An 18,958-nucleotide genomic window follows, 5' to 3' on the forward strand; every position below is an offset into this window, starting at 1 on the left:
ATATCAAAGACCATGGTATGTGCTATCCTGTTTGTGGGATGGTGCATATAAAAGATCCCTTGCTACTAATGTAGCAGGTTTTCTCTTTAAGACTATATATGTCAAAATTACCAAATGTTTGACATCCAGTAGCCTATGATTAATAAATCAATGTGCTCTAGTGGTGTTGTTAAACAAAATAAGCTTTCAATGTTTTCCCAGCTGGCACCCTAGAAAATGATAGCCACTGGTCCCAGTTAGGACCAGCATGGAGCCCCAACAGGAAGCAGGTGGCAACTATTTTTTTTATAACTGATTTCATTTGTTAAAAAAAAGCAGAATAGTTTAAATTAATGGATGCCGTGCTTTAAGCACATTGATTGCAATAACTATGTCGGGGCAAATTTAAAAAACGAGTATGTATTTAAAAAGTTTAGAATTTGAAAAATAAATAAATGCATGTCGTTTAAGCAGCCTGGTATACGAGTTGACAGGTCTGTTTTCATGTTGCAGTATCAGAGGAAGCCATTAGCATGATTCTGCTTTAGGATTTCCTGTGTTGGAATTTTGGGCATCACTGCTTCTAGATCTTAGATTGCATGTATACTTTTGGGTAATGGGAGGGGGTGGTTCTTTTGGGTAATGGGAGGGGGTGGTTCTTTTGGGTAATGGGAGGGGGTGGTTCTTTTGGGTAATGGGAGGGGGTGGTTCTTTTCAAAAACAGGTACCTTGACTTGTGGATGGAATGAAGGAAGGAAGAATTGTTTATTTAATGACATTACAGCACATTTTTTAATTTGTTAATTGGCAGCTGTGGGGTTTCCAATATATAGTCATTGTAACACATAGCTGTCTAGAAAATGAGGGGAGAAACCTGCTGCCACCATATTAGGCCACTTTTACCAATTATCGGCAAGAGATAGGATATATGTACTTCCTTCTAGACAGGATAGCACATATCATGTCCATTGGAATACAAATCAGAGCACTATGCTGTGTTATGTACTGTTTTGTCTATGGGAACCGGCCTCAGTGATGTCATGGTTAAGCCATCTTACATAAGGTTGGTAGGTATTGGGTTTGCAGCCCGGTACCGGCTCCAACTCGGAGCGAGTTTTAACGAGTCAGTGGGTAGGTGTAAGACCACTACACCCTCTTCTTTTTCACTAACAACTAACCCCCTATCCTGGACAGACAGCCCAGATAGCTGAGGTGTATGGCCAGCACAGCGTGCTTGAACCTTAATTGGATATATGCACAAAAATAAGTTGAAATGAATGAATGTCTGGGAACATGCATATGAATTACTTTCTTATAACAGATCCCATGCTGCTTTTTGGTAGCAAGAGTTTATGTGGCAACATCAAGTTTCCACTCGCTCTCTTCACCAAGTGCTACAGTGACCATATGTTAGATCCAAATAGCTGTGGTTTAAAATGTGCTTAAGTGTTATTACAGCCATTGTAAGATGCTTCCATCAAACAGACTAAAATTACATATTCAGTACATTTTATTGTTTAGAATATCCATGTCTATATCTAATGCATTTGCGGCCGAGTGTTAATATTTGAAGCAGTAATTTTTCATTTTACTTCATTAATTTATTTTATTTGGGGGTTTTTTGAGCGTACAAAATTATTGAAAGGTAAAATCTGATTTGGGCTATTGCAAGCATTAGGACAACAACAAACACCTTGTTTATGCAGACACTGATATTCAGAACACATTTAGAGGACAACAAACACCTTGTTTATGCAGACACTGATATTCAGAACACATTTAGAGGACAACAAACACCTTGTTTATGCAGACACTGATATTAGGAAACACATTTAGAGGACAACAAACACCTTGTTTATGCAGACACTGATATTCAGAACACATTTAGAGGACAACAAACACCTTGTTTATGCAGACACTGATATTCAAAACACATTTAGAGGACAACAAACACCTTGTTTATGCAGACACTGATATTCTAAATAGGAAAATATCTTTAATATGTAATACTAGTCCTCAGAAAGGCTCTGTTAGTTGTAAACATCTTACATTGACAGCAAACTGGAAACAGTCCCTTTAATATGTAACCATAGTCATCAGTGAGGATCTGTTAGTTGTAAACATCTTACATTGGCAGCAAACTGGGAACACTGTTAGATGTAAACATCTTACATTGACAGCAAACTGGGAACAGTCCCTTTAAACATCTTACATTGACAGCAAACTGGGAACAGTCCCTTTAAACATCTTACATTGACAGCAAACAGAGAACAGTCCGTTTAAACATCTTACATTGACAGCAAACTGGGAACACTGTTAGTCGTAAACATCTTACATTGGCAGCAAACTGGGAACACTGTTAGATGTAAACATCTTACATTGACAGCAAACTGGGAACAGTCCCTTTAAACATCTTACATTGACAGCAAACTGGGAACAGTCCCTTTAAACATCTTACATTGACAGCAAACTGGGAACAGTGTTAGTCATAAACATCTTACATTGGCAGCAAACTGGGAACAGTGTTAGTCATAAACATCTTACATTGGCAGCAAACTGGGACACTGTTAGTCATAAACATCTTACACTGACAGCAAACTGGGAACAGTGTTAGTCGTAAACATCTTACATTGGCAGCAAACTGGGAACAGTGTTAGTCATAAACATCTTACATTGGCAGCAAACTGGGAACACTGTTAGTCATAAACATCTTACACTGACAGCAAACTGGGAACAGTGTTAGTCGTAAACATCTTACATTGGCAGCAAACTGGGAACAGTGTTAGTCGTAAACATCTTACATTGGCAGCAAACTGGGAACACTGTTAGTCATAAACATCTTACACTGACAGCAAACTGGGAACAGTGTTAGTCGTAAACATCTTACATTGGCAGCAAACTGGGAACAGTGTTAGTCGTAAACATCTTACATTGGCAGCAAACTGGGAACAGTGTTAGTCGTAAACATCTTACATTGGCAGCAAACTGGGAACACTGTTAGTCATAAACATCTTACACTGACAGCAAACTGGGAACAGTGTTAGTCGTAAACATCTTACATTGGCAGCAAACTGGGAACACTGTTAGTCGTAAACATCTTACATTGGCAGCAAACTGGGAACACTGTTAGTCATAAACATCTTACACTGACAGCAAACTGGGAACAGTGTTAGTCATAAACATCTTACATTGGCAGCAAACTGGGAACACTGTTAGTCATAAACATCTTACACTGACAGCAAACTGGGAACAGTGTTAGTCGTAAACATCTTACATTGGCAGCAAACTGGGAACAGTGTTAGTCGTAAACATCTTACATTGGCAGCAAACTGGGAACACTGTTAGTTGTAAACATCTTACATTGACAGCAAACTGGGAACACTGTTAGATGTAAACATCTTACATTGACAGCAAACTGGGAACAGTCCGTTTAAACATCTTACATTGACAGCAAACTGGGAACACTGTTAGTCATAAACATCTTACACTGACAGCAAACTGGGAACAGTGTTAGTCGTAAACATCTTACATTGGCAGCAAACTGGGAACACTGTTAGTTGTAAACATCTTACATTGACAGCAAACTGGGAACACTGTTAGATGTAAACATCTTACATTGACAGCAAACTGGGAACAGTCCGTTTAAACATCTTACATTGACAGCAAACTGGGAACACTGTTAGTCATAAACATCTTACACTGACAGCAAACTGGGAACAGTGTTAGTCGTAAACATCTTACATTGGCAGCAAACTGGGAACACTGTTAGTCATAAACATCTTACACTGACAGCAAACTGGGAACAGTGTTAGTCGTAAACATCTTACATTGGCAGCAAACTGGGAACACTGTTAGATGTAAACATCTTACATTGACAGCAAACTGGGAACAGTCCCTTTAAACATCTTACATTGGCAGCAAACTGGGAACAGTCCCTTTAATATGTAACCATAGTCATCAGTGAGGCTCTGTTGTAAACATCTTACATTGACAGCAAACTGGGAACAGTCCGTTTAAACATCTTACATTGATAGCAAACTGGGAACAGTCCGTTTAAACATCTTACATTGACAGCAAACTGGGAACAGTCCCTTTAAACATCTTACATTGACAGCAAACTGGGAACAGTCCCTTTAATATGTAACCATAGTCATCAGTGAGGCTCTGTTGTAAACATCTTACATTGACAGCAAACTGGGAACAGTCCGTTTAAATATCTTACATTGACAGCAAACTGGGAACAGTCCGTTTAAACATCTTACATTGACAGCAAACTGGGAACACTGTTAGTCATAAACATCTTACACTGACAGCAAACTGGGAACAGTGTTAGTCGTAAACATCTTACATTGGCAGCAAACTGGGAACACTGTTAGTTGTAAACATCTTACATTGGCAGCAAACTGGGAACAGTCCCTTTAATATGTAACCATAGTCATCAGTGAGGCTCTGTTGTAAACATCTTACATTGGCAGCAAACTGGGAACACTGTTAGATGTAAACATCTTACATTGACAGCAAACTGGGAACAGTCCCTTTAAACATCTTACATTGACAGCAAACTGGGAACAGTCCGTTTAAACATCTTACATTGACAGCAAACTGGGAACACTGTTAGTCATAAACATCTTACATTGGCAGCAAACTGGGAACACTGTTAGTTGTAAACATCTTACATTGGCAGCAAACTGGGAACAGTCCGTTTAAACATCTTACATTGACAGCAAACTGGGAACAGTCCGTTTAAACATCTTACATTGACAGCAAACTGGGAACAGTCCGTTTAAACATCTTACATTGACAGCAAACTGGGAACAGTCCGTTTAAACATCTTACATTGACAGCAAACTGGGGTCAGTCCCTTTAAACATCTTACATTGGCAGCAAACTGGGAACACTGTTAGATGTAAACATCTTACATTGACAGCAAACTGGGAACAGTCCCTTTAAACATCTTACATTGGCAGCAAACTGGGAACAGTCCCTTTAATATGTAACCATAGTCATCAGTGAGGCTCTGTTGTAAACATCTTACATTGACAGCAAACTGGGAACAGTCCGTTTAAACATCTTACATTGATAGCAAACTGGGAACAGTCCGTTTAAACATCTTACATTGACAGCAAACTGGGAACAGTCCCTTTAAACATCTTACATTGACAGCAAACTGGGAACAGTCCCTTTAATATGTAACCATAGTCATCAGTGAGGCTCTGTTGTAAACATCTTACATTGACAGCAAACTGGGAACAGTCCGTTTAAACATCTTACATTGACAGCAAACTGGGAACACTGTTAGTCATAAACATCTTACACTGACAGCAAACTGGGAACAGTGTTAGTCGTAAACATCTTACATTGGCAGCAAACTGGGAACACTGTTAGTTGTAAACATCTTACATTGGCAGCAAACTGGGAACAGTCCCTTTAATATGTAACCATAGTCATCAGTGAGGCTCTGTTGTAAACATCTTACATTGGCAGCAAACTGGGAACACTGTTAGATGTAAACATCTTACATTGACAGCAAACTGGGAACAGTCCCTTTAAACATCTTACATTGACAGCAAACTGGGAACAGTCCGTTTAAACATCTTACATTGACAGCAAACTGGGGTCAGTCCCTTTAAACATCTTACATTGACAGCAAACTGGGAACAGTCCCTTTAAACATCTTACATTGGCAGCAAACTGGGAACACTGTTAGTCATAAACATCTTACACTGACAGCAAACTGGGAACAGTGTTAGTCGTAAACATCTTACATTGGCAGCAAACTGGGAACACTGTTAGTTGTAAACATCTTACGTTGGCAGCAAACTGGGAACAGTCCCTTTAATATGTAACCATAGTCATCAGTGAGGCTCTGTTGTAAACATCTTACATTGGCAGCAAACTGGGAACACTGTTAGATGTAAACATCTTACATTGACAGCAAACTGGGAACAGTCCCTTTAAACATCTTACACTGACAGCAAACTGGGAACAGTGTTAGTCGTAAACATCTTACACTGACAGCAAACTGGGAACACTGTTAGTCATAAACATCTTACACTGACAGCAAACTGGGAACACTGTTAGTTGTAAACATCTTACATTGGCAGCAAACTGGGAACAGTCCCTTTAATATGTAACCATAGTCATCAGTGAGGCTCTGTTGTAAACATCTTACATTGGCAGCAAACTGGGAACACTGTTAGATGTAAACATCTTACATTGACAGCAAACTGGGAACAGTCCCTTTAAACATCTTACATTGGCAGCAAACTGGGAACAGTCCCTTTAATATGTAACCATAGTCATCAGTGAGGCTCTGTTGTAAACATCTTACATTGACAGCAAACTGGGAACAGTCCCTTTAAACAAACATTCCTTTCCTTCTCATTTCATTTCTGCTGCATTGTAGTTGTGAATTAAAACATTGGTTGTTAAGTAAATATGGAGGATGTGTAGTGTTTCATTTATTAAATGTTTGACTGAATTTTTATCTCTTTATTAACTTGTTTTTTGACTGCTACGTGTATGCATCGATCTACGTTCCAGCTTTGGGTCCTGGCACCTAAAGTGTTAATTATTCATTCTTGACACTGCATGGGGAATGTTCAATCACCTTCGTTTTTGCCTTCACTTGTTTGCAGATGGTAAAAATCTCTTCTAAGATTGACTTAGAAAAAATGGTATGTAACAGATGTTTGTGGCCACCTTGGCAACAGGTTGCTATGCTGATTTGTAATCTCTGTACTTTCATTGGTTTAGACATGATAATTGACATCCCCGTATAAAATCTGTATGCTCCTCCCATATTATAAGTATATTTGCTGATTTGTAATCTTAATTTCTTATGCTTCTGTATATGGAAATACTTTATTACATTTTACAGTTAAACTGTTTTAAATTTCCATATTATTTAACATGATCACATATAGCTTGGAACATCTCCATATCGTGTACATTAATTCATCCCATATTATCACATGGAGACTGACCTGTTATAATTGAATATAAGTGACGTATTACATACAGAACTTAAATGCCTTCCATATAATTAAAATCAATGCTGATTGTAATTGAATATAAGTGACATATTACATGTAGAGCTTAAACTCCTCCCATATAATTAAAATCAATGCTGATTTGTAATTGCATATAAGTGACATATTACATGTAGAGCTTAAACTCCTCCAATATAATTAAAATCAATGCTGATTTGTAATTGAATATAAGTGACATATTACATGTAGAGCTTAAACTCCTCCCATATAATTAAAATCAATGCTGATTTGTAATTGCATATAAGTGACATATTACATGTAGAGCTTAAACTCCTCCAATATAATTAAAATCAATGCTGATTTGTAATTGAATATAAGTGACATATTACATGTAGAGCTTAAACTCCTCCCATATATTTAAAATCAATGTTGATTTGTAATTGAATATAAGTGACGTATTACATGTAGAGCTTAAACTCCTCCCACATAATTAAAATCAATGCTGATTTGTAATTGAATATAAGTGACATATTACATGTAGAGCTTAAACTCCTCCCATATAATTAAAATCAATGTTGATTTGTAATTGAATATAAGTGACATATTACATGTAGAGCTTAAACTCCTCCAATATAATTAAAATCAATGCTGATTTGTAATTGAATATAAGTGACATATTACATGTAGAGCTTAAACTCCTCCCATATAATTAAAATCAATGCTGATTTGTAATTGCATATAAGTGACATATTACATGTAGAGCTTAAACTCCTCCAATATAATTAAAATCAATGCTGATTTGTAATTGCATATAAGTGACATATTACATGTAGAGCTTAAACTCCTCCCACATAATTAAAATCAATGCTGATTTGTAATTGAATATAAGTGACATATTACATGTAGAGCTTAAACTCCTCCAATATAATTAAAATCAATGCTGATTTGTAATTGAATATAAGTGACATATTACATATAGAGCTTAAACTCCTCCCATATAATTAAAATAAATGCTGATTTGCTATGAATGGATATCAGTGACATACATGTATTACATATGGGGCTTAAACTCCTCATATGATTAAAATAAATGCTGATTTTGTAATTGAATATAAATGGCATATTACATATAGAAATTAAACTCATCAAATTACATATAATATGTGTAAGGCAATTAAATATTCAAAATAGTATGATTTAATTTTGTTTTATTAATTATTTTAATTCTTTCTGTGAAAACATAAAATGTATGTAAAAAACAAAAAAACAAAAACAAAAACTTGTTTATTAAATGTAAAATTGAGATTGAGCATGAATGATTAAGCAAGGAAGTAAAAAAAATAATGTCCATTGCTGGTTTTTAAGATAGCAAGAAATTCATGTATACAGTTTTATTAATTGGTCACAGTTTTTAGTGTATCATTGTTGTCAGGAAAATACAATTATTTGTAAATCTTAGACAGTTTTCACTGAAACATGGTTGTCAAGAAAATATAATTAATTGTTAATCTTTGATAGTTTTTCATTGAAACATTGTTGTCAAGAAAATACATTTGTAAATCTTTAATGAGTTTCACTTAAGCATTGTTGTAAGGAAAGTACAACTATTGTAAATCTTTGACGGTACTGATAACCTACAGATCAGCATGGCTACTTACTTCAGCTCTCTTTACTCACCAAGTTCATGTTGTCTCGCTGTTGAACACAATTTTTTTAAAGCATAGACTGAATATGAAAAAAAGTCTTCTTTTTTGTACATACTTTATTTTTGCTACAATCTTCATATTCTGTTATTGTATTTTGTCAATGTGAAGTAATGTATGTTTTTTTGTGGAGTTTTTTTATTTTTCATAGTTGTCAGTTCATTACATTATTTTTCAGTTATTCATTTATCACTAGTTATTTTTAAAACCATTTTACCCTATTTTTATAGCACATACATTCATTAAATGACTTGGAAATTTTAAAGCTAATTTTTTTTTTAATTAATATATATTATATAGATATATTACATAAGTGGTTGTTTTGAGAAGTGTTTTAAAGTTTGACAGCTTGCAGAGAACACTAGAAAAACATCTGTTCCAGCATGCTTTGCAAATGTGTTCTGCTTGAATTCCTTCTTATTTTTTTTACATATTATGCACTGTTTGTGTTTTCTGAACACTTAACACACCTATTAGTTATATTAACATGGATGTTGTGTTTTTGTATTCAGTGTTTAACATTACAAATACAAATGAATACATACATAGTTGAGAGCTAATTCATCTGCCTATGAGAAGATTTGAACTTGGGACAATCTGGGCGAGAGTCCAGTACTTTACTGATTGGGCTAATAGAAATTTAGGTAGCTACTACTATTATATGCACTTTAAACATAGATCACGATCCAAATGTATAGACAGCTTATATAACAACAATAGAAAAGCAAATTTTAATTTACTATTTTCGATATTATTTTTCCGACAGAGGCAGTGGTGATGATATTAACTTTTGCATGGAAGTTTCTCACTAACTGTATATCATAGATCAATGAAACTTGGTTTGTAGTTGCACCTATGGATTGAAAACATTTATGGTAGGCCTGTGCAAGACATTAAATTCCATGGAATTTGAAACTCATCTGGAATTATCCTGATACATGTATTTCCAAATGGAGACACCTGTACATCCATTGGTACCGTAAGGTGCATAGGAAATGTAATTGAAATAGTGCAGGGATGTTAAATTTTAATTAACAAACTTCCGTTTTAAAAAGTTTGATTTTATGATCAGTGTAAGTTGGATTAGATTAATATTATAGCCACTTATCACCTTTAAACCCAACTTTATCTGTATACATACACTTTTTTTTGGGGGGGGGGGGGCATGTGATATCAGATTTATATTACAGCTTTTACTCACCTTATAATCCGTTAACTCATGTAACTATTAATAGGTGAGTTCTGTTAGATTCAACATCACAGCTTCGACACGTATCCATAATCCATTTAGCCATAATCCTAACAAGCTTTTTGTAGCCATACTGAATTTGTTCACATGTTGATTCTGTTATACTTTATTCACAAATGTTTACCCATCTGTAAACCCAGACATATCTACAGCTGTATCTATCTTAAAAATTAACATTGTAGGCTCCACCTTCTGTAGCCATAAAGATTTTGTTGTCAGATAGATTCTGCTATGCTTATATCACAGATGCTAATATTATCTAAAAACATACTTACCTTTAAATATTAATATGAAAACTCCTATCCATATTGTAACAATTTATCCACAGTTATCTACATGTATATTATGTGCATGCTTATATGTTGCTTTTCAAGATAGTCCCAACTCAATAGCAGAAATGACATCATTATGAGTAATGTCTGCCAGCTAACTTCTTTTGTCAGATTAGGAAATAGATGGAAGTCAACTAGTGCTAGATCTGGGGAATATGATGGGTGGTTGATATGCCTGTATTGAATATGGTCTCTTCCTGGTTAGCCAAGAACTTTTCAGTTACCCCTCATGTTACATATATACATATATCACAGTTGCCATTACCCATCTATAAAAACCCATGCTTATATATAGTTTGGGGTTTTTTTTAACTTCCTTATCCACTATACAATATCATTTTTAAATCCAAGTTGTATTTGTATCACTGAATTTAACTATAATGCAGCTGATTGGGTGTTTTGGTAAGTATGCATATTGGAAAACAAATGTTAATTTTAGAGAAATCTGATCAGGTTGAATCTTCAATAATACATCGTTTGTCCAATTATTAATAATGGATCTGATTTCATTATCTCAACAAAATATGTTGGTTTTATTCCCCACAATCCAGCTAAAACTTGTTTTTACAGTGCATGCATCATTGTATCTTAACTACCATGATAGTGATCAATTCAATGATGTCATTTTCAGTGGATGGTTTGGCTGTGACAGCTATGTCGTCACCATGGTTCTGCCAGTGTAATGTGTAAATCCATTCCCAGCATCTGTGAGATAATGTTGTGTCATACCAAAAATCTCATTGTTGTCTCAAATTTATATTTGATATTGTATTCATGAAAGCATATTTTATACATTATTCATTGGCAAGGAAGGTTTTTTTTTTTAATGATACATGATCTTGCCATTTACTTTTCATATTATGTTGTACTGATTGTTGTTTTAATAAGTGATGTTTGTTTTGTGAAGACGTCTGAACAGCGCATGTTGGAGAGAACGATGCGGATAGCCCGAGAATTCTCCGACCTCATTGTCTACTGTCGAGCTGTTCCCTTCATACCAGAAGGTAAATTTAGCTGTTCCCTTCATACCAGAAGATTTAGCTGTTCCCTTCATACCAGAAGGTAAATTTAGCTGTTCCCTTCATACCAGAAGGATAATTTAGCTGTTCCCCTCATACCAGAAGGTAAATTTAGCTGTTCCATTCATACCAGAAGGTAAATTTAGCTGTTCCCTTCATACCAGGAGGTAAACTTAGCTGTTCCCTTCATACCAGAAGGTAAACTTAGCTGTTCCCTTCATACCAGAAGGTAAATTTAGCTGTTCCCTTCATACCAGAAGGTAAATTTGGCTTTACCGGAATAAGTGTTTGGTAAATCATGAAGTAGTTTAAACCATGAAGCAGTGTGAACAAATTAGGAAATGGTGAAAATCATAAAGTGGTGTAAATTATGAAGTGTTGTAAATCTTGATGCGGTGTAAATTATGAAGCAGTGTAATAAATCATGAATTATTATAAATCATGGAGTTGTTTGTGAAGTGATGTAAATAATGAAGCAGTGTAATAAATCATGAATTATTATGAATCATGGAGTTGTTTGTGAAGTGATGTAAATCATGAATTATTATAAATCATGGAGTTGTTTGTAAAGTGATGTAAATAATGAAATGCATTTAGTGATATTATTCATGAAGCAGTGAAGTCAGAAAGCTGTGTAAATCATGAAGCAGTATAATTGACCAGGAAATCATTAAGTGGTGTAAATGACTAAGCAGTGTAAACCATGAAGTGTTGTAAATCAGCAAGCAGTATTAATCATGAGGGGTATGTTTCTGTTGTATTTTTCAGAGATTCCTGGCTTCTATTATGAGATGTCCTCCTTCCCAGAAACAAAAGTTGAAAAATGGGTCAACAGAGGAAAGGCAAAATTCTTTGCACAATATCCTTTTATGCAGACATTATTGGTTCCATCCCAGAGCATAACATTCTGCCTGACATACCAATCTCAGTATTCTAAAAGTTTCTCAAAATTAAAAAAATAATTTAAAAATTCTAAGCTTATGTTTCTGTATAACATTTACTTATAACAGATCCATATTTCTGAATTTTGGAATGATTCATGTGAGACATGGAGACATGAGTGGTCAGTGTAAACATACTGACAGGAAGTTGATTTCTGAAAAAAGTTTTAGGTCTCTGGGTATTTGGAAAAGCCAAATCTTCTTGAAGCACTATGATAGATTGTTGGCAGCCTTTCTTGTGAATTACATTTGTGACAGTGTGAAATGATTATATCTTTACTGTACTTTGTAGGTTTTTTTTGCATATTTTTTAAATTATTGTACTCTAGCTACAATGACTTTTTTATATGATACTTTCGATCAGCGAAATAACTATATTTTGACTGTACTTTGTGAATCTGAAATGACTTCTCGTCGGTGGACCCATGGGCTGTTTCCCGTTCCAGCCATTGCTCCATGACTGGCGTATGTGCTGTCCTGTCTGTGGGATGGTGCATTTAAAACAGCCCTTGCTACTAACATTAAATGACTTCTCGTCGGTGGACCCATGGGCTGTTTCCCGTTCCAGCCATTGCTCCCTGACTGGCGTATGTGCTGTCCTGTCTGTGGGATGGTGCATTTAAAAGAGCCCTTGCTACTAACATTAAATGACTTCTCGTCGGTGGACCCATGGGCTGTTTCCCGTTCCAGCCATTGCTCCATGACTGGCGTATGTGCTATCCTGTCTGTGGGATGGTGCATTTAAAAGAGCCCTTGCTACTAACATTAAATGTAGCAGGTTTCCTCTCTAAGACTATATATCAAAATGACCAAATATTTGACATCCAATAGCCAATGATTAATAAATCAATGTGCTCTAGTGGTGTCATTAAACAAAACAAACTTTAACTTTTAACTGAAATAATTACTTTTACTGTATTTTGATTATGTGAAATGATTGTTATTGACTACATGAATTGACTGTATTTTTGACTACATGAATTGACTATATTTTTGACACCTTAACCAAGAGTACATACCACAGGAAGCAGTTGAGTCGAGTCTACCCAAAAGGTCCTCGTGTAGATTCGTCTAACTACGACCCAGTGCCGATATGGAACTGTGGATCTCAGCTGTTAGCAATGAATTACCAGACGCCTGACCGACCCATGCAGATCTACCAGGGACGCTTCTTGACAAACGGAAGGTCAGTTCAATACGAAGGACAGGAAAGGAATGTTTGTAACATTGATTGATAAAAAAAAAATATTGTATAAACATCAGAACAATATATTGGACACAAGTTTGCCAGCTTATGCTCTCGCTCGCTCTCTCAATCTGTCTCTCTCAATCAGTCTCTGTCCTTCTATTCTAGATGTGGTTTTGTAATATCACTAGCTGTATTTTGAAGTAATTATTATGATTTCTGTGGTTTTGTACTACAACCCACTGATGCACTTTGCATCTCCTTACAATAACTATAAACTGAATACATGGTGTTTCCGTTTTAAGAACCCTGGAAATATTGCAATGCAAAATTGCTATTCTAGATGTGGTTTTGTCCTACAACCCACTCTGATGCACACAGACCTTTATTTATCTTTATCTCTGTCTCTATGTTCTAGATGTGGTTTTGTCCTACAACCCATTCTGATGCACACAGACCTTTATTTATCTCTATCTCTATGTTTTAGATGTGGTTTTGTCTTACAACCCACTCTGATGCACACAGACCTTTATTTATCTCTATCTCTATGTTCTAGATGTGGTTTTGTCCTACAACCCACTCTGATGCACACAGACCTTTATTTATCTCTATCTCTCTGTTTTAGATGTGGTTTTGTCCTACAACCCACTCTGATGCACACAGACCTTTATTTATCTCTATCTCTATGTTCTAGATGTGGTTTTGTCCTACCACCCACTCTGATGCACACAGACCTGTATCTATCTCTATCTCTATGTTCTAGATGTGGTTTTGTCCTACAACCCACTCTGATGCACACAGACCTTTATTTATCTCTATCTCTCTGGTTTAGATGTGGTTTTGTCCTACAACCCGCTCTGATGCATACAGACCTTTATTTATCTCTATCTCTATGTTCTAGATGTGGTTTTGTCCTACCACCCACTCTGATGCACACAGACCTTTATTTATCTCTATCTCTCTGTTTTAGATGTGGTTTTGTCCTACAACCCTTTCTGATGCACACAGACCTTTATCTATCTCTATCTCTATGTTCTAGATGTGGTTTTGTCCTACAACCCACTCTGATGCACACAGACCTTTATTTATCTCTATCTCTCTGTTTTAGATGTGGTTTTGTCCTACAACCCTTTCTGATGCACACAGACCTGTATCTATCTCTATCTCTATGTTCTAGATGTGGTTTTGTCCTACAACCCACTCTGATGCACACAGACCTTTATTTATCTCTATCTCTCTGTTTTAGATGTGGTTTTGTCCTACAACCCACTCTGAGGCACACAGACCTTTATTTATCTCTATCTCTCTGTTTTAGATGTGGTTTTGTCCTACAACCCTTTCTGATGCACACAGACCTTTATTTATCTCTATCTCTCTGTTCTAGATGTGGTTTTGTCCTACAACCCACTCTGATGCACACATACCTTTATTTATCTCTATCTCCATGTTCTAGATGTGGTTTTGTCCTGCAACCCATTCTGATGCACACAGACCTTTATTTATCTCTATCTCCATGTTCTAGATGTGGTTTTGTCCTACAACCCATTCTGATGCACACAGACCTTTATTTATCTCTATCTGTCTGTTCTAGATATGGTTTTGTCCTACAACCCACTGATGCACACAGACCTTTATTTATCTCTATCTCTCTGTTCTAGATGTGGTTTTGTCCTACAACCCACTCTGATGCACACATACCTTTATTTATCTCTATCTCTCTGTTCTAGATGTGGTTTTGTCCTGCAACCCTTTCTGATGCACACAGACCTTTATCTATCTCTATCTCTATGTTCTAGATGTGGTTTTGTCCTACAACCCTTTCTGATGCACACAGACCTGTATCTATCTCTATCTCTATGTTCTAGATGTGGTTTTTTCCTGCAACCCATTCTGATGCACACAGACCTTTATTTATCTCTATCTCTCTGTTTTAGATGTGGTTTTGTCCTACAACCCACTCTGAGGCACACAGACCTTTATTTATCTCTATCTCCATGTTCTAGATGTGGTTTTGTCCTGCAAACCCACTCTGATGCACACACACCTTTATTTATCTCTATCTCTCTGTTTTAGATGTGGTTTTGTCCTACAACCCACTCTGATGCATACAGACCTTTATTTATCTCTATCTCTATGTTCTAGATGTGGTTTTGTCCTACCACCCACTCTGATGCACACAGACCTTTATTTATCTCTATCTCTCTGTTTTAGATGTGGTTTTGTCCTACAACCCTTTCTGATGCACACAGACCTTTATCTATCTCTATCTCTATGTTCTAGATGTGGTTTTGTCCTACAACCCACTCTGATGCACACAGACCTTTATTTATCTCTATCTCTCTGTTTTAGATGTGGTTTTGTCCTACAACCCTTTCTGATGCACACAGACCTGTATCTATCTCTATCTCTATGTTCTAGATGTGGTTTTGTCCTACAACCCACTCTGATGCACACAGACCTTTATTTATCTCTATCTCCATGTTCTAGATGTGGTTTTGTCCTGCAACCCATTCTGATGCACACAGACCTTTATTTATCTCTATCTCTCTGTTTTAGATGTGGTTTTGTCCTACAACCCACTCTGATGCACACAGACCTTTATTTATCTCTATCTCCATGTTCTAGATGTGGTTTTGTCCTACAACCCTTTCTGATGCACACAGACCTGTATCTATCTCTATCTCTATGTTCTAGATGTGGTTTTGTCCTACAACCCATTCTGATGCACACAGACCTTTATTTATCTCTATCTGTCTGTTCTAGATATGGTTTTGTCCTACAACCCACTGATGCACACAGACCTTTATTTATCTCTATCTCTCTGTTCTAGATGTGGTTTTGTCCTACAACCCACTCTGATGCACACATACCTTTATTTATCTCTATCTCTCTGTTCTAGATGTGGTTTTGTCCTGCAACCCTTTCTGATGCACACAGACCTTTATTTATCTCTATCTCTCTGTTTTAGATGTGGTTTTGTCCTGCAAACCCACTCTGATGCACACACACCTTTATTTATCTCTATCTCTCTGTTTTAGATGTGGTTTTGTCCTACAACCCACTCTGATGCACACACACCTTTATTTATCTCTATCTCTCTGTTCTAGATGTGGTTTTGTCCTACAACCCACTCTGATGCACACAGAGCTTTATTTATCTCTATCTCTCTGTTCTAGATGTGGTTTTGTCCTACAACCCACTCTGATGCACACAGACCTATATTTATCTCTTATCTCTCTGTTCTAGATGTGGTTTTGTCCTACAACCCACTCTGATGCACACAGACCTTTATTTATCTCTATCTCCATGTTCTAGATGTGGTTTTGTCCTACAACCCACTCTGATGCACACAGAGCTTTATTTATCTCTATCTCTCTGTTCTAGATGTGGTTTTGTCCTACAACCCACTCTGATGCACACAGACCTTTATTTATCTCTATCTCTCTGTTCTAGATGTGGTTTTGTCCTACAACCCACTCTGATGCACACAGAGCTTTATTTATCTCTATCTCTCTGTTCTAGATGTGGTTTTGTCCTACAACCCACTCTGATGCACACAGACCTTTATTTATCTCTATCTCTCTGTTCTAGATGTGGTTTTGTCCTACAACCCACTCTGATGCACACAGACCTTTATTTATCTCTATCTCCATGTTCTAGATGTGGTTTTGTCCTACAACCCACTCTGATGCACACAGACCTTTATTTATCTCTATCTCTCTGTTCTAGATGTGGTTTTGTCTTACAACCCACTCTGATGCACACAGACCTGTACAACCCGTATGAGAAGAAGTTTTTGTCACAGATCGGAGTGGAGCCAGTCACACTGACCATCAATGTGAGTTGATCATCGTTATCAGAGGAAAGGAAGGTTTTAACAATGCAACACCCCACAGCACACTGTTTAATCAGCAGTATATAACAGGATGTACCTAGCAGTAAAAAAAAGTTATGTATCTATTATTCAACACTGGCTGGAATGAGAAAAACAAAATTATGACATCCATTCTAAGTTTTATTCATTCTTTGAATTAAAATACTTTTCATTGTTAAAAACAATTTATCACATTAATTTTCATTTGAGGCATTCTTTGATAAGTTTTCCCCATCTTTTTCAAGGTAACCTATATCAAATGATTTTAGCCTTCATTCATAGAAGGGGCTGGACGTAGCCCGGTGGTACAGCTCTCAATCGCTGTGCAGTCGGTCTAGGATCGATCCCTGTCGGTGGCCCATTAGGCTATTTATCGTTCCATCCAGCGCACCATGACTGGTATATCAAAGGCTGTAGTATGTGATATCCTGTCTGTGGGATGGTGCATATAAAAGATCCCTTGCTGCTAACCGAAAAGAGTAGCCCATGAAGTGGCGACAGTGTGTTTCCTTTCCCAATATCTGTGTTGTCCTTAACCATATGCCCGACGCCATATGACAGTAAATAAAATGTGTTGATTTCCTTCTTCCTCTTCTTGATCATAGAATATAAGAAGATTAGTAGAGCCCGGTAGAGAACATAATAAATTGCTTTAGTAGTACTCCTCTACTGCTTGTTTTAATCAAAGTGGGTCATTGCCTGTTACATTCAGATCTGTTGGGTTGTTTGTTTGTTTCAGATTATTGGTGCGCGACACATAGTGAAGTCTGGCCGAGGTATAGCCAGTCCGTTTGTGGAGATCGAGATCGTGGGAATGGAGTGTGACAACCAGAAGTTCAAGACAGGCACCAAGGTGGATAACGGCCTGAACCCAGTGTGGAATGACTGCTGTGTCTTCGATGTCCTCTGTCCCGAGATCGCACTCATTCGATTTGCCGTCATGGACGAAGATATCTTTGGTGATCCCAACTTTCTGGGACACGCTACTTTCTCAGTTCAGAACATTAGACCAGGTAACGTCAGTGACACTAATTGACAGCTATTAGTCCAGGTAATGTCAGTGACACTAATTCACAGCTATTGTTTGTTGGACATTAGACCAGGTAACGTCTGAACATTAGACCAGGTAACGTCAGTGAACATTAGACCAGGTAACGTTAGTAATGCTAATTCACAGCAGAACATTAGGCCAGGTAACGTTAGTAATGCTAATTCACAGCGGAACATTAGGCCAGATAATTTCAGTGATGCTAATTCACAGCAGAACATTAGACCAGGTAACGTCAGCGACGCTAATTCACAGCAGAACATTAGCCCAGATAACGTCAGCGACGCTAATTCACAGCAGAACATTAGGCCAGGTAACGTCAGCGACGCTAATTCACAGCAGAACATTAGGCCAGGTAACGTCAGCGATGCTAATTCACAGCAGAACATTAGGCCAGGTAACGTCAGGGACGCTAATTCACAGCAGAACATTAAACCAGGTAACGTCAGTGACACTAATTCACAGCTATTAGACCAGGTAACGTCAGTGACACTAATTCACAGGTATTAGACCAGGTAATGTTAGTGATGCTAATTCACAGGTATTGTTTGTTGGGGTTTTGCCTCGCCTTTACGAAGTAAAATAGCAAGATATAGGGATCACTTTTCTGATGGAAGCAGCAGTGGCAATGGTGA

At 36.9% G+C, this 18,958-nt stretch overlaps 1 protein-coding gene across 2 annotated transcripts in view; it reads left to right on the forward strand.

Annotated features, from left to right (window-relative positions):
* The window catches only part of LOC121388579 (1-phosphatidylinositol 4,5-bisphosphate phosphodiesterase gamma-1-like), a 125,517-nt gene that overhangs the window by 94,247 nt on the left and 12,312 nt on the right, over positions 1-18,958 (forward strand). Inside the window, exons 26-31 of one of the 2 annotated variants that reach the window (XM_041519970.1) lie at positions 6,618-6,656; positions 11,163-11,259; positions 12,043-12,133; positions 13,231-13,401; positions 17,131-17,239; positions 18,015-18,288. In XM_041519970.1, the coding sequence (XP_041375904.1) occupies positions 6,618-6,656; positions 11,163-11,259; positions 12,043-12,133; positions 13,231-13,401; positions 17,131-17,239; positions 18,015-18,288 (781 nt within the window). The remainder of the gene's footprint in view (positions 1-6,617; positions 6,657-11,162; positions 11,260-12,042; positions 12,134-13,230; positions 13,402-17,130; positions 17,240-18,014; positions 18,289-18,958) is intronic. The other variant, XM_041519971.1, reaches the window with a different exon arrangement.

The sequence above is a fragment of the Gigantopelta aegis genome, chromosome 14, assembly GCF_016097555.1.
Source record: "Gigantopelta aegis isolate Gae_Host chromosome 14, Gae_host_genome, whole genome shotgun sequence".
Classification (NCBI taxonomy): domain Eukaryota; kingdom Metazoa; phylum Mollusca; class Gastropoda; order Neomphalida; family Peltospiridae; genus Gigantopelta; species Gigantopelta aegis.